This window comes from Bos mutus, chromosome 11 (genome assembly GCF_027580195.1).
Source record: "Bos mutus isolate GX-2022 chromosome 11, NWIPB_WYAK_1.1, whole genome shotgun sequence".
Lineage (NCBI taxonomy): Eukaryota > Metazoa > Chordata > Mammalia > Artiodactyla > Bovidae > Bos > Bos mutus.
In genome coordinates this window covers 81,601,022-81,622,282 of record NC_091627.1, presented here as the reverse complement: position 1 = coordinate 81,622,282, position 21,261 = coordinate 81,601,022, and the positions used below count along the sequence as shown (strand labels likewise).

The 21,261-nt window shown below is 46.0% G+C and overlaps 1 protein-coding gene across 7 annotated transcripts in view; it reads left to right on the top strand.

The window, feature by feature from the left end:
- MTA3 (metastasis associated 1 family member 3) overlaps nt 1–21,261 on the top strand; it is a 213,477-nt gene that overhangs the window by 30,849 nt on the left and 161,367 nt on the right. The window contains exon 1 of one of the 7 annotated variants that reach the window (XM_070379672.1): nt 19,821–19,973. The exons of 5 other annotated variants lie outside the window; for them this stretch is intronic. In XM_070379672.1, the coding sequence (XP_070235773.1) occupies nt 19,946–19,973 (28 nt within the window). In that variant the 5' untranslated portion in view covers nt 19,821–19,945. Of the gene's footprint in view, nt 1–19,820; nt 19,974–21,261 lie in introns of those variants that run through there. One more of the 7 variants, XM_070379674.1, reaches the window with a different exon arrangement.

Here is a 21,261-nt window from a genome sequence, read left to right as displayed (position 1 = left end):
TAAGATAAGAGTGTAATATAATTCCTCCCTCATTAGATAAAATGTGTCAAGCTTGTGGTTTTGTGCTTGGTGCTTGGCAGATTTTTTCAGAGGGTTTAAAGTTGTTAAGAGCAGTGATGGCTGAGTGGTTAGGGCACTGGACTCTAAAACCAACGGGGTCTCCCCACGCATGTGATCAGGGGTCAGGAAGATCCCCTGGAGGAGGGCCTGGCAACCCACTCCAGTATTCTTGCCTGGAGAATCCCTGGAGCAGCCTGGCGGGCTACAGTCCATGGGGTCGCAAAGAGCTGGACACGACTGAAGCAATTTAGCACACACACACGCACACGAAGTTGATAAACCGTTTTCCATAGACTGCATGATCCTCAGAAGTATGGAATCCAAGGCAGAGAACTTACAGATAGGAAATTGGGGGCCCAGAGGGTCCAGCTCCCCCAAGTCAGAGGTGGGCGAGGTTGAGATCCCAGACCCAGCTTTCTGCCTGAGGCTTCTATGCCTTTGGAAGTACTTTCAAACTGGAAATTCTGGTTTTTAAAATTCTTTAAAGCAGGAAATCTTGAACTTGCATCCCCAGCAAGATTCCAAGATGTGAAAGTAGGGCTCAGTATAATGCTAATCACAGTGATAATAGTAGTACTTAAAAGAAGCCATTTCCTCTAGGGTGTTTTGGAAATTCATTCTGTAGATAGCCTGGTTGGGGGAAGGGAGGGAGAGAAGGGCCTTAATAAAAAACACAAAAGAAAAAATTAACTTCAACTAATAGCAAAGACAATAGAGGCGCCTGGAGATTGCTTTGGGCGCTTCAATGTAAATGGTAATGGGAGGGCACTTTGCTTGCCTCCATTGTGATAGGCTTCATTCATCAGTGGCTTCACTCAAACAAAGGCTATGAGGAGATTAGTGGAGGGTGTGGCCTGGCCCCACTCTGGGTCGAAGTCTTTGGCAGTCCAGGGCCCAGAATGTTCTAGCACTCCTCTGTCTTCCTGACTAAGAGTGGGACACATCAGAACACACATGCATGTAATCAACTCTAGGGGTGGCTTCTACCAACAGTCCAGCCTGCTAACCAGATTGTTGATCAGGTTTTTTTTCCTAGTCAAACCAAAGAAACTTGAAAATAACTGTTTGTAGTTTCTCACATGTACTGCATGCTAGAAATTTTTTCCTGCTTTTATTCCTTTTGCATATTGCACATCTTCCCCAAACATCCAAGTACATGGAATCTGTGGTACCTGATGGGTTCCCTGCTGTCAAAGGCTCACATTTGGACGGGAAACAAGTGAGAAGGCATCTGTGGAGCCATCTAGCAAAATAGTTAGGAGAAAAAAAAAAGGAAAGAAGAAAAGAAAAAGGCTGGAGACAGAAATGTGATCTGGGAGGGGCATGTAGACAAATAAGTATATGGGACAGAATAAGCAGAACGGGACACATGTCATGTGGATCCCATGGCAAGAGCTGTACACAAGTTGGAACAAGGTGATATGGGAGCCAGTGGGGTCAGTCTGGGAGGCTTCACAATGTCGTGTTCCGTCCACTGAGAGGCTGCATTCTGGGCTTAAGTTTTGTCCACCAAATTAGACATAATTTTCAACTTTTAGTTTGTGCATTTCTTTCAGTCGACAGTTTTATGAGCTATGGAGTACCCCCCATTCCGCCCCCCACCCCACACACACACTCTTCTTGGTGATGACTACAGTCAATGGAGGACTGTTAAAAAAAAAAAAAAAATACAGATTCTCTGGCTCCTCCCCCAAAGAATCAGATTTTGTAGTTCTGGGTGGGCTCTGGAAGTCTAGTGAAAAACATCAGTCAAAATGGCCATCATTAAAGAATCTGCAAATAACAAATGCTGGAGAGGTGTGAAGAAAAGGGAAACCTCCTACATTGTTGGAGGGAATGTAAAATAGTGCAACCACCATGGAACACGGTAGGGAGGCTCCTCATAAAACTAAAAACAGCGTTGCCATATGATCCATCAATTCCTACTCCTCAGGCATAGATCTAGACAAAACTCTAATTCAAAAAGATACATGCACCCCTTTGTTCATAGCAGTGCTTTTCACAATAGCCAAGACATGAAACAACCTAAATGCCCATGGACAGATAAATGGACACTGGAATACTACGCAGCCGTAAAAAAGAATGAAGTAATGCCAGTTTCAGCAATATGGATGGACCTAGAGATTTGCATACTAAGTGAAGTAAGTCAGAAAGACTAATACCGTATAATACTACTTAAATGTGGAATCTAAACTATGACACAAATGAATTTATCTATAGAAGAGGAACAGACTCACAGACATGGAGAACAGATTCCTGGTTGCCAAGAGGGAGGGAGGTGAGTGAGGGATGGATTAGAAACTGGGGATTAGAAGATGCAAACTATTATAAACAACAAGATCCTACTGTATAGCACAGGCAACTATGTTCAATATTCTGTAATAAACCATAATGGAAAAGAATGTGAAAAAGAATGTATATATATGTATAACATCACAAAGAGTCGGACACAACTGAGCAACTGAAATGAACTGATATGTATAACTTTGTCACTTTGCTGTACAGCAGAAATTAATACAACATCATAAATTAACTATACTTTAATAAAATAAATTTAAAAGCACAACAACAAGAAACAACTGCCTTGTGCTTCTGATAATCAGCCATTGGAGTCTATCGGTGCAGTGATGGAACAGGCCCAAATAACCACGAGGTCATAACAGAGCGGTGTGTTGGTGGTGTTAGTGCTCTAGGGAGACACTTATGTTTAAGTTAAGTAGTTTTCCCAGGAGAATAGAAGGAAGGAAGGTCAGGTCATGGAAACACAGATACAGAAGCTAAGGCCAAGACTGAATGTTGCTCTGCTCAAGCAGCTGAGGGTAGCTCCAAGTTGGTGGAATACACGAGGAGAAGAGGAGGATGTAAGACCAAGAAGGAAGAGTTAAGCCAGGTTGCAAAGGGCTAGACTTGAATATTGTGCCGAGGAGTCTAGACTCGAATGTGGAGAGAATGAAGAACCAGAGAAGGTTACTTTTATGCACACCCATACCTTGATAGGATACTGTGAGTTCTTAAAACCATTATAGGGATTCAGTTATTCTTCCCTTCTGTCTCTTGTGTAAATTAATAAATAATTCAGAATGCAAGTGAATCTAAGTCAATCAGCAAGTTTAGGGCAGAATATGAATAAGCCTGTCTTTAAACCATCTTTCACTTGGATTATTGAAAAAGCTTTTTGTAACTGGACTCCTTGCTTCAGTCTGGTCCTTCTCAGATAGGTCTTCCTTTCCTGGTTCTGAGACATATTTTTAAAATGCCTGGCACACATCTTTGCTTAAAATCTTTCAGTGGTTCCCTGTGGTCTCCGCAGAATAATAGTTTCATCCTAGCCCAGTGTGCACAGGTACTCATGAACTGGTATCATCTTAGTTATAGTAGTTTTTATTGTTTTTCTGTTTGTTGTTGGATTTTTTGCTTGTTTGCTTGTGTAAACTAAGTTAATTTAAGGAGAATAAATGAAACTTGATTTGATGCAAGGAATAGGGGTGCAGGCTGGATACCCAAGAGAAGTGAATAATCAACTTGTCTTCAGAAAGTGTTACTCTGTAATCTTCTGTCTATGCCTTTGCTTTTTAAAATTTTTCATTAATTTAAACAAACTGTATTTGGGAGTACATTCACTGGCAGTCCAGTGGTTAAGAACCCATGCTTCCAATGCACGGGGCATGGGTTTGATCCCTTGTCAGGGAATTAAGATCCTGAAGCTAAAAAATATATCATAAAAAATAAATAAAATTAAAAATGTTTTTGATGCCTGGAGAAGGAAATAGCAACCCAGCCCAGTGTTCTTGCTTAGAAAAGTCCATGGACAGAGGAGCCTGGAGGGCTGCAGTCCATGGGGTTACATGACTGAGCATGCATGCATGAGGGTGGAGGGAGATGGGTTGGTAGCAATAAACTTGTAGAACTAAAAAAAAAAAATGTTTTTGATGAAAATGTTCTGCATTCACATTGTACTATACTTCTAACAGTATGGAAGTACACAGATGACAATTGAGTTGTTTTTCACATGCGTCCCACTCTCTGTCCCCAGATGTAACTACTGTTAGTTGCAGATCTTCTATCCAATCTTCTATACATTTATGTGTCTATATATTTACACTCAGTTCAGTTCAGTTCAGTCGCGTCCGACTCTTTGCGACCCCATGAATCGCAGCACTCCGGGCCTCCCTGTCCATCACCAACTCCCGGAGTTTACTCAAACTCATGTCCATCGAGTCGGTGATGCCATCCAGCCATCTCATCCTCTGTCGTCCCCTTCTCCTCCTGCCCCCAATCCCTCCCAACATCAGAGTATTTTCCAATCAGTCAACTCTTCCCATCAGGTGGCCAAAGTATTGGGAGTTTCAGCTTTAGCATCAGTCTTTCCAATGAATACCCAGGACTGATCTCCTTTAGAATGGACTGGTTGGATCTCCTTGCAGTCCGAGGGACTCTCAAGTCCGAGGAGTCTTCTCCAGCACCACAGTTCAAATGCATCAATTCTTCGGCACTCAGCTTTCTTCACAATCCAACTTTCACATCCATACATGACCACTGGAAAAACCATAGCCTTGACTAGACAGAACTTTGTTGGCAAAGTAATGTCTCTGTTTTTGAATACGCTATCTAGGTTGGTCATAACTTTCCTTCTGAGGAGTAAGTGTCTTTTAAATTCATGACTGTAATCACCATCTGCAGTGATTTTGGTACCCAAAAAAATAAAGTCTGACACTGTTTCCACTGTTTCTCCATCTGTTTCCATGAAGTGATGGGACCGGATGCCATGATCTTCGTTTTCTGAATGTTGAGCTTTAAGCCAACTTTTTCACTCTCCTCTTTCACTTTCATCAAGAGGCTCTTTAGTTCCTCTTCACTTTCTGCCATAACGGTGGTGTCATCTGCATATCTGAGGTTATTGATATTTCTCCCAGTAATCTTGATTCCAGCTTGTGCTTCTTCCAGCCCAGCACTTCTCATGATGTACTCTGCATAGAAGTTAAATAAACAGGGTGACAATATACAGCCTTGATGTACTCCTTTTCCTATTTGGAACCAGTCTGTTGTTCCATGTCCAGTTCTAACTGTTGCTTCCTGACCTGCATACAGGTTTCTCAAGAGGCAGGTCAGGTGGTCTGGTATGCCCATCTCTTTCAGAATTTTCCACAGTTGATTGTGATCCACACAGTCAAAGGCTTTGGCATAGTCAATAGATGTTTTTCTGGAATTCTTGCTTTTTCGATGATCCAGCGCATGTTGGCAATTTGATCTCTGGTTCTTCTGCCTTTTCCAAAACCAGCTTGAACATCTGGAAGTTCACAGTTCACGTATTGCTAAAGCCTGGCTTGGAGAATTTTGAGCATTACTTTACTAGCGTGTGAGATGAGTGCAATTGTGTGGTAGTTTGAGTGTTCTTTGGCATTGCCTTTCTTTGGGATTGGAATGAAAACTGACGTTTTCCAGTCCTGTGGCCACTGCTGAGTTTTCCAAATTTGTACTCAGTTCAGTTCAGTTGCTCAGTTGTGTCCGACTCTTTGTGACCCCGTGAATTGCAGTGCACCAGGCCTCCCTGTCCATCACCAACTCCCGGAGTTCACCCAGACTCACATCCATTGAGCCGGTGATGCCATCCAGCCATCTCATCCTCTGTCGTCCCCTTCTCCTCCTGCCCCCAATCCCTCCCAGCATCAGAGTCTTTTCCAATGAGTCAACTCTTCACATGAGGTGGCCAAAGTACTGGAGTTTTAGCTTCAGCATCTACATATATCTAATTTTTTGTTTTTCCTAAGTGCAGCTGTGGGCTTCTCTGCTGGGTCAGTGGTAAAGAATCTGCCTGCCAATGCAGGAGACCAGGGTTCAATCCCTGGGTAGGGAAGATCCCCTGAAGAAGGAAATGGCAACCCACTCCAGAATTCTTGCCTGGGAAATCCCATGGACAGAGGAGCCTAGCAGGCTATAGTCCATGGGGTTGCAAAAGAGTTAGACATAATTTAATGACTAAACAACAACAACAAAAATGCAATTGTACCATACGTATTTTAATCTAGCCTGCTTTTTTTCACTTAATACATTTCTTAGCTTTCTTTTTTGGTGGTGGTGGAGGGGGGGTGGGTATTTTACTAAATTTTTTAGGCATTTAAATTATTTTGGAAATGTCCAACCTTGTCTCTGTGAACAAATCAATTTTAAAATGTGTGTTTCTATACCCGATTCAGGAAAGAGGATTAGAGTGCCTGTACCTTGGAGGTGCAAATTCTTCTACCTTTAGTGCCCAGAGAGAGATGGCCGAGGGAACACAGGGCCATATCCTTGGAACTAGTATAAATTCTGGTCAGTGCTTAGCCAACATTTCTTTTCAAGTTGCTTAATATTTACTTTTTAAAAAACTGTTATAATTTGCCATCTGTTATCTCTTCAGTTAATTTTCCAAAGGCCTGGGAGGACTCAGTCTTTACATTTCTCAAATTTGCATGATTCCTGGTTTCTAAAAATCTCCAAGTTCCTGTCGTTGAAAGTCTTACAGGCCTGAATAATCACCTCTCTCCAGTTCTTCAACCTAAATAATCATTTCTCACAGGAGCCCCCAAACCTTCATCTGCTTCTCCCTGACAAGAATTCTCGAGGGCATCGGGGACTTCGTAGTCCATGACCCCTAAGACATTAGACAGCTGGGATTTTTGAAGTGGGAGCCAACACATAGGAAGGGTCCTCAAGCAATAGTACCATTTCTCCTCATATTTGAGTCGTTTTCACCTTCCCACATTTTCTTTCTTTTTAAAACAATTTATTGATTGATTGATTGTTCTGAGTCTTTGTTGCTGTGAGGGGGCTTTTCTCTAGTTGTGGCAAGCAGGGGCTACTCCTCATCGCAGCGCTGGGGCTTCTCATTGTGGTGGCTTTTCCTGTTGCTGAGCCTGGCCTCTGGGATGCATGGATGTCAGTAGCTGTGGCATGTGGGCTCAATAGTTGTGACCCATGGGCTTCATTGCCCCAGGGCATATGGGACCTTCCTGACCCAGAGACAGAACCCGAGTGTCCTGCATTGGCAGGCAGTTTACCGCCGAGCCACCAGGGAAGCCCCTCTTTCTCTCCCCCTCCATAGGTAAGTTTTGGCATCGTTATATCCAACTCCCCTCCCACTGCCCCCAAATTTTTATACACAGTGTGTGCTGCTATAACTGAACACCATAGACTGGAAGCTTATAAACGACTGAAACTTATCGCCCACAGTTGTGGAGGCTGGAAGCCTGAGATCAGGGTGCCAGGAAGACCAGGGGCTGCTGTGGACCCGCTTCTGCATTGCAGACTTGTAGTCTCACACGGCAGGCAGAGGGCTAGAGAGCTCTCGGGGGTCTCTTCTATAATGCCATTCATGAAGACTCCACTCTTGTGACCTAAGTATCTTCCTGAGAGCCCCCACCTCCTAACACCATCACACTGTGGTTACGATTTCAACATAGGACTTTTGTAGGGACAAAGATTATTCAGTCCATAATAACAAAGGTATTTTTTAAATCAAGGAACTCAGACAATGAGCTCTAATTTACTCTTTGTCTCTTAAAACACTTCTCTCTGTTGCATTTAAAGATAAGTTTTACAGGGAACACGACTGCCCATCTCTATTTTCAGCTCTGAAGGCCCAGAAACTTTTTGTGTTTATGCTAAACTAACTCACAGGAAACTCTAACAAAAGCTAAAATGAAAACTTATTGGGAATTCCCTGGCGGTCCAACGGTTAGGACTCTCTCGCTTCCACGGCAGGTAGCACAGGTTTGGGGAACCTTGGGTCCGGGAACTAAGATCCTCCAAGTCCAGTGGTGTGGCCAAAAATTTAAAAAAAAAAGCTGTTTATTCAACTTTAGCCACTATTGTCCTTCTAACTTAATATAAATGTAAATGTGTTAGGGTCCCATTGCCTCTAGGTCCTATAGGATTAGGTCAAACTTCTTAGCCTGGCATGTAAGGCCTTTGCAATCTGGCTTTGAACCAAGTTTCCAGTTGATTCTCATATGTCCTCCGTGTACTTTCTACATATTCTTCCCTCTGTCTGGAATGTCCTTTCTGACTCTTTACCAGGCAAAGATTTTATTTTTCACTGATGCTTCAGATGAAATAGCACCTTCTCTCAAAGTCTTCTCTGACCAGCCCTGCCCTTACAGCAGGGCATATTAATTGCTACCAACTCTGAGCAATTATGGCTTTTATTTTATTAGATTACAACCCATCATACTCGAAGTGCTTGCTTCTTCCATTGGACAGTGAATTCCTTGAGGATCAGAAATCCATTTCATCTATTAAGATAATCCAGAGTATCAGCTAAACACAGGGTCTCAATAAACGTTGAACTGAATTGAACTTCTGTCTTTGTACTTTTTGCAATTACTTCCTTTTATTTCCTAAGTTCTTATAAAAGTTAATTTTGAAAATGTCAGCCTGTCTCAGCTGTCTTTAGACGAAAGGAAGAAAAAGGTGTTTGTTCATGCAGGGACTGGGAAAAAGCACATCCCTGGGGACCAGGAACAGTGACTGCTGTGGAAATGCAACTGAAGGATCCCACCAAGAGGGGAAAACCCAGCAGAAGAAGCCAGGCCAAACCACAACTATTTCTTTCCACCAGGAAATTACCTTTGGAGACCTTGTCTTTCCTCATAGTTGGAGATTTCTGTATATCAAAAATGAAGGGCCCTAGGACTTCCCTTGTGGTTCAGTGGCTAAGACTCTGTGCTCTCAATGCAGGAGGCCAGGGTTTGATCCCTATTTATGCAACTATATCCCACATGCCTCAACTAGGAGTTTCTATGCTGAAACTCAAGCTCCAGCATGCTGCAACTAAGACCCAGTGTAGCCAAAAAAAAATTTTTTAATGGAGGGCCCTACTCCCCGTGTTCCTTTCTGTATAGGGTGTCCTCTGGGTTTGTGTGCAGTGGGTGGAGGATGGCTTCCTAACTGGGACTGTCTCAGGTGAGATAAGAAGAATCAAGACAAGAGGGTTGGTTCACGGTTGCCCAGCATCCCATCATCCTTCTTCCAGCTAATCAGAAGGTGAGTGGGATCAGCTGGGCAGATGGGGTAGACCGGATCTCAGGAAACAGGGAAATGGACAAAAAGGACACAGAGGAATGCGTCCGGTTGGACCTTGTTATAGTGTCTCCAAATTTCATTCCCACAGAGCCGTAATAGGGTGACCATGACTCTGAATCAATTCCTCTGCTCCTCCAACTCCGCTTTCCTCCTTCAACTCCGAAGTGCCTTGCCAACCCTTTACATCTGCCCTGGAGAGGAACTGGGATCTGAGAGTAGATGAAAGCCATGGACCGGGAGCCCCCAGCCTTCCCCTATGATCTGGTATTTACCAAGTGCTCAACCTTGAAGTTATTTGTGGCCCTTTCTGCTTTACTGAAGAAAAATGGATTTTACCTCAACTCATGATTCCTGTTTAAATATTTAGTTTCATCAGCACAGGCCCAAGTGCCTTTTCCATTTCCCCTGGTGCCTGGGAGCCACGCTGACACCAGCATCATAAATAATGCATCAGATCCCAGCAACATGCCACTGGCTGGGAATTGCTCCATCCCTCACGACTCGGGGCCTGCCCTCGGCTGCAGTTGCTTTAGGAGAAGCTGGCTACCATGGAGAAGTCGGTATGGAACTTTGAAGGCTTCACCTCAAATCTCCTTCTGGAGGCAATGACTGTGATGGGCAAGCAGTCCCCACTCCAGCCCAGATCTGAGGGACTTTATGGGGGTGTGCAAAGGTGTGTGTTGATGGGGAGAGTTGGACAAGTGGGAAGACGTGGGAACACCACAGTCACACAGTCCTCAGACTCTCTGCCTTTGAAGTTGCTCTTACCTGCTGAAAGACTTCAGGCCACCAATAGAAAGGGTCCAGCCTCGGTTCTGTGTGAATGTGGAGAAGACTGGGGACACCCGACAGAAGGAGGCAGCCGGGTTTAAGGACGCAGGAAGAAGACTCAGTGAAATGCTGGAACCTTCGCTCTCCCCTTCACTTCCAGAATTCTGACTCCTAACTGGGAGGAGAGCCCCACCCTCTACACCCTCTATTCCATGAACACAGTCCAAATTTCACCCACCAAATCAGAAGCCTATGGGAGGGTGGAAGGGAGTTAGGACTTCCAGGGATGGACATTTCATCTCCTCTTGCAGAAAGCAACCAGTGATGGGATTTGACTGGACCGTTTTTGGGCAACCTTTACCAAAACTTCAAAAAGGTTAAGCTGCCTCCAGGTACCCTCTAATTGAAGCCAAGTCTTCAATGCTCTGATTGAGTGCAATTAAATGGGAAACATTGCATTCAGATCAGGTCAGTCGCTCAGTCATGTCCGACTCTTTGCAACCCCATGAATTGCAGCACGCCAGGCCTCCCTGTCCATCACCACATCCCGGAGTTCACTGAGACTCACGTCCATCGACTCTGTGATGCCATCCAGCCATCTCATCCTCTGTCGTCCCCTTCTCTTGCTCCCAATCCCTCCCAGCATCAGAGTCTTTTCCAATGAGTCAACTCTTCGCATGAGGTGGCCAAAGTACTGGAATTTCAGCTTTAGCATCATTCCTTCCAAAGAACACCCAGGGCTGATCTCCTTCAGAATGGACTGGTTGGATCTCCTTGCAGTCCAAGGGACTCTCAAGAGTCTTCTCCAACACCACAGTTCAAAAGCATTAGTTGCCACTAATAATATGGTCCTGGCCTGGCTTTGTAAAAGAAGCTCTGAACTACTCATGGTTTATCCTCCAAAACTTCACAGAGATAAAAGGAAACATAAACAACCATTTATTTATCCAGGAGTTCAAAGTCTCACTTTGAGCCCTCCAGCATTTTCTGTCCTTTTTGAAATCAAGACTGCAAATAAACTTCCCTCGGTCTCTCATAGAAAGGGCAGCAGCTACCAATATGGATAAAGATAAACGGCACTGATGAAAGAGCAAATTATAGTATCATCCTTCAGTCTGGGGGATTCATGAGCCCCTTCTCTGCTCTTTGGAGCCATCCACGCTGTAGAATATCTAAGGCCAGACCCTACTAATTTGTTTCCAACTGCCTAGGATTTGGACAGTCAGGAACTACCAAAAGAGAAGACAGCAAGGGAGTTGGTCTCTGAAGACCGCCATATTGTCAGATCCAGTGATCGACTGGTTACTCTGGTTTATCACCATTGGACCCCACTGTTCATCACATGGGTCCTGGAACCTGGGCTTCTCAAACTTTTTTCCTAGCTCCCTACCTCTGTATTGAAGTATGTTAGCCTCGAAACAAGTCTCTGTGTTTCCACTCTCCACAGTGGAGTGTGGGTTTGTGTGTGTGTGTGTGTGTGTGTATAAACTTTCAGAAGGCTTTGTTTCAATCATGATATTTTATATATGGCATCACTTATAACCAAGACACTTTATTTAAGATGCAGTAAGTGGCTCATATTCATGGAATTCACATGCTCCCTGTGACCCAGATGGAGTTCAGCTGAAAGGAGAACGGCCTAGGAAAACCTCAGTGATGGTATCAGGTATGAGGGGAACTAACTACAGTCTACATGACTGGATGCTGTCCAGTATGATTTGGAAGAGGATTTAAAAAGGTAGCCAGTGTATATGGTCATTTCTCTCACAGCCATTAATTGGCACAGGTCTAAGAACCCCAGTTTGAGTTGGAAGGGGTCTTTTTCACTATTACATCAAATGAAATACAGAAGGAAGTTTGGTTTTCCCTCACATAAACTTCAGATTGGTGAGTTTTGAATCCCTAGTGCTCAGAGGAGGTTTGATGCCTCCAGAGAACACAGTCATGCTGCTTTGCTTTTTTTGTTTGTTTGTTCATTTCGAAGCTGTGGGATCTTAGTTCCTTGACCAGGGATTAACCCGTGCCCCCTGCAGTGGAAGTGCAGAGTGGTAACCGCTGGACTGCCAGGGAAGTCCCCAGTCATGCTTTTCTGAATTGGAAGTCAAGACTGGCCTCTTTCTATTTTGTGTTCTTCATGTTCCGGGTGATCTTTTAAAAACGTCGATCAGATTCCTGTCACTCCTGTGTTGAAATAGTTGACTTAAAAAATATTCATAACATAAAAGTTGCGAGTTAGGCTTTCTTCAGGGGAACTTTTAGGACTTCAGGCCCAGGAGACAGCATCTCCAGTGACCCTGAGAAAACTCTGAGGAGGCGGAAGGAGGAGCCTGGTTGTTATATAGAAGTGTTGCAACAAAGGGCAGATAGTCTGAACATCAAAACAGTATGGTTAATTAAAGAAAACCAGATATCCCAAGTTAAGGAGTTTAGTGCTTTTCTCTGTATGGGAGGATGCGGGAGTCTGGGCTCACTGAAATCATTCCTTTGATATGTACCTCAGCGATCTGGGGCCAGTGTCCTGTGGTTTTCAGCGTTCACCTTAGGGAGGGCCTGCAGTCTGGTGGCTGCTAGATAGATGGCAGGTATTCTTTCCTTCCTGAGTTCCCTCAGGGTTCACGAGCTTACCTTCCGTGGTGGCTGCCATTGCTGATGACCGTGACATCCTTTGCTTACTGATATGGCAGGAAATATTCCATTTCTCAAAAGCCTTCCCAGTATGCTTAGAACAAAATTCAAACACTTTACCACGGCCTTCCAGGCTCTACATGGATGGACGCTGCTCACTTCCCTGACCTCATCTCCTACCCACACGGGTCTTCCTGGGTCACATTCAGGTCAGGCTGAGTCTTGCTTTGTGGAATTTGCTTTTGCTCTTCCCTTGTCCTGGCATGTTGCTCCCCACATGTCCCAGCAGCTCACTCCATTCTATCATTAGGTCTCTTTTGAGTTCTTACATCCAAGAAGTCTTCTCTGACCACCATCATCATTTTTGGTTTCCCTATCCTGATTTACTTTTTGTAGTGCGTTTATCATTGTGTACTAGCACATCTATTGACGGATTTATTATATTTGGTCATTCTTCTGTCTTTTCCACAAGAATATAAGCTCCAGGGGGCAGGTGTTCTGTCTATCTCCTTCACTGGTGTGTCCTTAATGCCTTTAACAGCACTCATTACTTATTTGGTGAATGAGAAGGGCATTTTTGAAGACAAGATTATATTCTTGAAGGCCCCTACTCTACTGCCCACCCTAGAAGCATTGATTGGGATCTGAGGAGCCAGAGCGCTTCCTGACAAAGGAATGGAGGAGTGAATGTGTGTGTTACCTTCTTGGTAATCTGCTATTGCTTATGGGAATGTGTGATACTCTACGGGTGTGCCGGGGAAGGAAAAATGGAAGGGGAGGAGGATTATTCCACTGACAGCTGAAGGGCATAGCATCTGGATGTTCTTTTCTGTTAGCACTAAGCCAACCGTGTCTAAAGGACTTGAGCAGGACTTAAGTGGAGTGGTGTTGGGCCCCTTCTCTCTGTGTAACTCTATCTTTTAAAAAAAATATTTAAAATTTTATTTTATTTACTTATATTTTAGTGTTTTGGGTCTTTGTTACTGCACAGGCTTCTCTCTAGTTGTGGCAAGCGGGAGCCACTCCCTAGCCATGGCGTTCAGGTTTCCCTTTGCGGTGGCCTCCCTGGTTGCAAAGTACTGGCTCTTGGGCACACGGGGCTCAGTAGTTGTGGCTCTCGGGCTTTAGAGCACAGGCTTAATATTTGTGGCACACGGGCTTAGTTGGTCCATGGCGTGTGGAATTCTCCTGGTTTCTTGGGAATGGAACCTGTGTCTCCTGCACTGGCAGGTGGATTCTTTACCACTGAGCCACCAGAAAAGCCCCCTCTTTTATTCTTTTATTCAGCTTCCATGTCCCTTAGTCTCTGCATATAGTGCTCAGTTTTTTCTGGCTGAATCTATGTTTACTTAAAATCAAGGGGTGGTTACCATCTGTATGAGTTTCCTAGGGCTGCTGTAACTAATTACCACAACTTGGGTGGCTTCAAACAACAGTAATATATTGTCTCATAGTTCTGAAGGCCAGAAGCCAGAAATGAAGGTGCCAGCTAACTTGATTCCTCCTGGGGGCTTTGATGGAGAATCTACTCCATGCTTCTCCCCCAGTATCTGGTGGCTGCCAGCAGTCTTTGGCATTGTTTTGGCTTGTAGCTCATAACACTCATCTTGGCCTCCACCTTTCCATGCCTTCTCTTCATTCTGTTCCCTCTCTTCTTCTGTTTCATACAAGGACACTTGTTGTTGGATATAGGGGCAACCCTAATTCAGGATGATCTTATCTCCAGACCATTAATTTCATCTGGAAATAAGGTCACATTCGTAGGTTCTGGTTCCAGGTAGACATATATTTGGGGGACCACTGTGTAACCCTCTATACCATCTTAGAGGCAAGAGGGTGAGGTAGGAATAGACAGATTTGTGTTTCAGGCTGTGTCCTTTCCCTTTTCCTCCTGTTCTTTTCTTCCCCCATTCCCACCCTCCCACCCCAGCTGCTTTTTTCACCCCGAGAGCAGACTTCTCTTTCCCTAGCTGAGAATTTTGCCTGTGGCAGGTCAGCCCTGGGGCATGCCCCCTTGTCTTCACCATCTGTCCTGGTGACTTGCGTGGCCCTCTGCCCACACCCTGCCTATTGCACATTTGGACCTGGACTCTGATCTCCTGGACCGAGACTGGCTAAACCTGTTTTCTCCCAAGCTGAAGGATTCAGGGAACCTGCTTCTTCCCCTGGGGCCAGGGTTTGGCTTACCCCTCAGACAAGACAGACCGGGCTCTGAGCTGATGGTGACATAGAAGAGGGTATTTCTAGCCCTCTCAAACTCTGGGTCTGTTCATCCACCTCTTTTCTAATGAGGAAACATTCTGCATGTTTCCAAAGGCACCTGGAACACAACTTTTCTAAAATTGAACCCGTCAGCCATCCCTCTTCCCCCAACTTGCCTCCCCTCCCACACTGTCTGCTCACTGAATCACACCTCTTTCCACCCAGTTGTTATCTTTTTACTTCAAGTCTCCCCCAAGGCACCAGATCCTGTATCTCTCACACCTCTGAGTTTCTCTCAAACCAATCCATATCTCTCATACCCCATGACCTCTTACCCTAGTCAGCAGCCCTTTTCACCAACCTGTACTCTCCACCATCTCCAATTCCTATCCACACTCTTTGCTCTTGTTGTTGTTCAGTCACTGAGTCCTGTCTGACTCTTTGAGACCCCATGGACTGCAGCACGCCAGGCTTCCCTGTCCTCTACCATCCCTGGAGTTGCTCAAACTCATGTCCATTGAGTCAGTGATGCCATCCAATCTTCTCATCCTCTGTCGCCCTCTTCTCCTCCTGCCCTCAATCCTTCCCATCATCAGAGTCTTTTCCAATCAGTAGGATCTTTTCATTAGGTGGCCAAAGATCTTTTTTGCTGTGGTCTGAGTCATTCCTACAAAGGTTCCCTGTTGTATCCCTCAACACTTTCCATTGCCTTTTAGGATTCTACTTCCTGACCCCACAGCATATGCTGTTGCCATCTCCCATTCAAATCCACAGCACTCTAGCGCTCCATAGGTTAAAAAAAACAAAATATCTCACAAAACAAAAACACACTTAAATCATTTAGGGTACCCTTCTAAAGGCTCATTCCTATCCCCCTTGTGATTTCCAGTACCTTTTCTAGGACCTGGAGGCAATGTTGAATCTAGAGAAGGAACCTCTTTGTGGATGCCACCAAATGGCTGAGCTTGCTCTCCTTTGAGAGCATGAGAGCGAGAGCACCATAGACTCCTAAAATACACACTTTCAAAAGTCAAGACTTTCTGAGATTGGCCCTGGGTAGACCCAGTGGCCGCAACTGGGACCCTTTTGTCCCTGGTCTCCTCCTGACGTGGACAACTGGCCAGAGTGCCCTGACCAGGTAAGGAACAAGAGACTTTATTGACCTCTCTCCCCTTCCCTTTCTCTTTCCTCTCCTTAACCCTTCTTATCCTTCCCTGTTTTTCTAGTCCCCTGGTCCTGGATGCAGGAATCTGGACGAAGGGCCCTCAGCCTGAGCTGAGGATTGGAGACTGATCACCTCCTCTTGGCAGAGAACTCGAATTCTGCTTCTGGTCTGGTCTGATTTCTGGTAGGGCCGAGTTCCAGTCCTCCCTTCTCTGGAAGCCCAGGGAAAAGTCCCATAACACCTGGGTATCTGTAGGTGGCAGGAGACGTCTGTAAGGCCACCCCTTTCACCCCCTCTCCTGCCTCCTCCCCCTTCTTTCAACCTGGCTTCCTTTCCTCCCTTTGAAATCTTTGATGTTAGTACTTGGATCTGAAGTTCTGTGTCTCTATAGGAGGTTTTCTGAGAGACTGTATTCTTGTATTTAAGGGCTTCCCTAGTGGCGCAGAGGTTAAAGCATCTGCCTGCAATGTGGGTAGACCTGGGTTCAATCCCTGGGTCAGGAAGATCCCCTAAGGAAATGGCAACCCACTCCAGTATTCTTGCCTGGAGAATCCCATGGATGGAGGAGCTTGGTGGGCTACAGTCCACGGGTCGCAAAGAGTTGGACACGACTGAGCGACTTCACTTTCTTGTTTTTAGCCCGGAGGATCAGTGGAAGAGAAGGCGCCAAGACTGGAGAAGCTAGGAAACTCTGATTCTGGTTTTCTTTCCCTTAGGGGCTCAATTGCTTTGATTCTTGCTTTCTCTTGGAATAGTCATCTTCTGGTACAACCCGGGACCACCTTGGAATAGCTGAGACAAATTGGCATTTTTCCAATAGAATTTTGCTAAATAACAACATAAGTTAATGAAAGAAAAGAAAGGAAAAAAAAAAAAGAGAAACAGATCAAAGAAAGCACAAAGGACAAGCTATGGTACTTTATCTAAAGCCTGTTATCTGGTTCCAGATTAATTACATTCTAGACCCCCAGGCTCCTTTCTTTTTCAGGCTCCTTTCTTGAGTTCAATATCACAAAGCTCCCAGACTCTGGACAGCCCTATCTGGGTTTTTTTTTTTTTTTTTCATATATAAAAACTCCATCCTGATGTTGAAGCAAAAACCAACACTCTGTCTTATCTATAGCTTCCTTGCAGCATCCACTTTTTCAGCTAAGCTGTGGGACTCTGGGGACTGACACAGAGAACATTCTGGGCCTTTTGGCAATCCCTTATCATGATTCTTTAATCACAGCAGTCATGCCAGGAAATTTTACCCATGGAGAGGCTGGACTTTTCCTGGAGTTTCTGGCACAATCTGAGAGACCCCTCTATTTTAGTAATGAGGATGACTGGAATAGAGAGACAGCACCTAATAAGTATAAAGCTTAACACATGCCCCAAACTTTGTATATTTCACTTTTTAGTACAAGTGTTAGAATTAGGTGTCAGTAGCTAGTCATGATTTGTAGAACTTGAGGATCAGAGGGGTCAAGCAACTTTTAAAGTCTAACAGCCAAGCTAGGAGTGAAGTTTGGTGACAAGTTTGTGATCTGAACCATGCAGCCTGAGGAGGTAGAAGTGCTTTGGTTTCTTTGAAGCTATGGCTTTTCCACCCTTCTTTGTATGTTTTTTTTTTTTTCTTCTATGTACAAACATTTGCTGAACTCCTTTATATGCATACTTCTTTGTTATTTGGAAGTATAAAAGTTTCATAGACAAAAGTCCCTGCATTCAACTCTGCACCTGGTTCTCTAACTATGTTAAGTCCATCATTCATGGGCACTTGTTCTTCCAGATACTGAGCACCTATTATGTAGAAGACACTGGCCCAGGAGCTAGAGATGCAAGAGGTTATACACACAGAATCTAGAGGAAGGAAAGAGCCTGGGTTCTGCCACCATTACTTCCAACTAATTCCAATCCCCCAAATTTCTGAGGCCCTTCATGGGGGAATGGGGTGGGTTGGGGCTTCTGGATAAGGCTATTCCTAAGGAGATCAGTATGGATGGAAGACGTTTTCTTGGCACTTTTTGCCCATTTAGTGTGGTTAGTATCTGGTAAGGTGCACAAAGCTGGGGAAATGAGACAGGCAGGCAAGGAACTATCAGAAATACAGAGATATTTTGAAGGGGAGAAACTGCTTACTTATTTAAAAATAATGAGAAAACCTTTTAATAGAGCTTGCGACCTATTGTTCCCTTGCAGTTTATGGTTTCCAGGTGGCCTTTCCACTTGGAGACAATCTTCCTGGTTTAGAGAATTCTAGGGCAAAGGAAAGGGCTGAATTATCCCAACACTGCTGCCAGTTTATAGTTTAACTCCAGCTAAATTATGCAGCCTATTTACGTGTCAGCTCAGAAATGGAGAGAGTGATGTCAGTGATGTCACAATATGTTTTCTGTGGAATCTCCAGTAAAGGGATTATGATAAATAACAGCTATGCAGTGTGCATAACAGAACAGCTTTATTTTTTCTCTAGGTCAAAAGAGTTGACGTGAGATCACAATTTGACTCACAGCGTAAAACCTTTGGGAATCTGAAACTTGCTTGAGTTTAAAAAAAAAGCAGCAGACACCTGTTATTTGCATAGTGCTCTTTGCTGAATGGTTTACAAAGCATTTTAAGATATAATCACAACTGTTCCTTACCCCACCTGTGAGGTGCAATTAGTGTGTCCCCATTTTATACTTGAAGAAACTTGAGTTACACAGTCAATCAAGGTAATTCAGCCAAAGATGCTTTATATTTTTTTTATTAAAGTGCTTTATATTTTATTTCTTGCTTTCCATTAGCTAGCCAGAGAACTATTTTCACCTCAATTTGTGATAATGACAATCACAAATGCCATCACCAGACAAAGCAGAACACAGCCTTCTTTTCTGGGGACACTTCTCATCCACAGACGCCAAACCCAGAGTCAACACAAGGTTGTAAAGCCACCAGAAACTCCAAACAACCCACAACAGTTAGGGATCCTCTTCATGTTTATTACCCAACAATATCTGGGAGTAGTTCGGAATGGATTGGCTTCCCTAAAGAAAGCTGTTTGTGTTCATTTAGGGGACAAACCAGCTCAGATTCAACTCAATTTGGCTCTTTGTTTCTGTGAGGGTCTGAAGGCTGAGAAAACAGGGGTTGTCTAGAGAATTTGCCTGGGAAAATAATAACTTTAAAAGCATTAGGCACATAACCAGTTAACAGTCCATCAACAGCAAGCTGACTGGCACCATCTCGTCCTTTGAGGAGTTGTGGTGACAATGAACTGTGAGCCCTGTTCCCCTAACGGCAAAGGAAGCCCCCCTCCTCTAATGGTCTCTTCTCCCAGCCTGGCTGCACTGCATATAGGGCCTGTCTAGAGGCAAGGCCTCCAGGTGTGGGGAAGTGGGTTCTGTTCATCCTGGTTTTGGGGTGAACGCGGATTGACACGCCAGTGCAGTTAGGGTGGAGTTGGAAGGGGGTCAGTTTTCCTAGTTCCGCCATCCTCTAGGTCTCTGCCCTGAGAAGCTGCAAGCACTTGGCATCCCCTTGGCTCCAGGGCCTTCCGGCTCCAGGCCGGTTGCCTTCACCTCACCAGAAGGAAGGCGCCCTGCTGCGAGCACTTATTTGCATCCAAGTGTTTGCATCCAGACTGGTGCTCACGTGCTGGAGGTCACACAGCCTGGAGGTCTCCAGGGACAGAGGCGGGGAGAGGAAGCCCAGTCTCGGGGTGGGCAGGTGCCTGGGTACGCTGGCTGGGGCGGCAGGCCTCGGCCTGGGCCAGGACCCCTGCCCTAGGACCCTCCACTTCCAGCAAGGTCCCCCCAAGCCGCAACCCGCCCCCCAATTCCCTGCTGGTCCCAAGCGCTCCGGCCTCCCCTGGCAGGACAACTCGGCCCTCCCTAGCCCTGCGCTGGGGGCGGGCACCTGCCCCCACCCCTGGGCGTCCCCTCCCCTTCACTTCCCCCTCCCCTTGTTCCCTCCCTTCCCTCCCCCCCCGCGGCGAGGAGTCGGCGGCGGCCGAGGCTGAGGCGGCGGCGGCGGCGGCGGCGGCGGCGGCAGCGGCGGGCGGGGCTCGGCTCGGGCTCCGCGGGCGGGCGGGCGGACATGGCGGCCAACATGTACCGGGTCGGAGGTAGGAAGGCTCGGCCCGACCCGGCCCGTCTGGGAGCGGGCCCCGGGAGTGGGGGGGGTCGGGGCGAGTTCACCCTAACGGCTGGCAGCCACGGGCGCCCGGGCTGAGGGCGCAGGCGGCTGGGGGCCTGCGGTGGGGGCCGGGGCTGCCCACCCCCCGCCCCTCCCCCCTCCCCCACCGTGGCCCGCGAAGGGACCGGGGCCCATCCACACCCCCCGCGCCCCGCCCAAGGTTTTAGGGCCAAGCCTGTACTTGAGGGTATGAATTATCACGCACACCCCACCCCCACCCCCCACCCATGAAACCCACATGGGGGTGGGGGCCGTCAAGCCCCTTAAGAGGGTGGTTTATCCTCGCGTGGCATCTAGGCATTGGGGGTGTGGAGAGGGTAGAGGGACATTCGCCCCCCTCCTCTACGCCTCCCCTTCCTTGGGGGTGTGGGTGGGGGCGATGGGGGCCCAGCCAGGGGCACAGCTGGATAGGCCTGTTTGCGGGGACAGGGCCCTACACCTCTCCGTCGTCACTCTCCCTTCGGTTTCTTGTCCGGTTCCTCCCCGCCCCGCTCCCCTCTCCCACAATAATGGGGCTTAGAGGGGCCAGGGCACCGCAGCCTGGTCTGGGGAGTTGAGCTCTGCCTGGACGTTCGCTCTACTGTCTGCCTCCTTCGTAGCCTTCTGCAGAAGAGAGAAATAAGGTCAAACAAACTTTCTCCCTACTCACGACGCCCTCCTGTCTCTTTCCTGGTGAAATAATAATTCAGATAAGTGGCGTGTTTGTGTGTGAGACGTGCTCTTCTGCTCATTAGCCGAGCTTCTTGATGGATGGTGGTGGGAATGGCCTGGCTAAATGAGGCCACTTTGTAGAAGGGAGAAGGGAAAGAGCCACTAAGATAGACAATACAGCCCAGCCTCTCAAATAAACACACAGTGGGGAGTTTCCAGTGAGCCTATTAGATGACAGGAAAAACCACATTTGAAAATTTTTATCCTTTTTGTTGACAGGCTGCAGCAATCATTATAACAAGACTCCAAAGGAGTCTAGATTAAATTTGGTAAATGAGGTATTAAAAAAAACCGATATCACCTCCAGAGAGCTCTGTCTCTCAAAAAGTGACCTGTCTCCGTTCTCCCCGCCCCCATCCTCTTAGATGGAGCTGTGAAAAAGTTGGTCGTGTGCTTCTGCTCTGCTCACCTGATTTTTTTTTTTCAAGTTGGTGATTGAAATGTACTTTGGGCTGTGAAGCCTTTCAAGATGCTCTGAATTTGTCTTAGGTCAATAGTTTTATGTG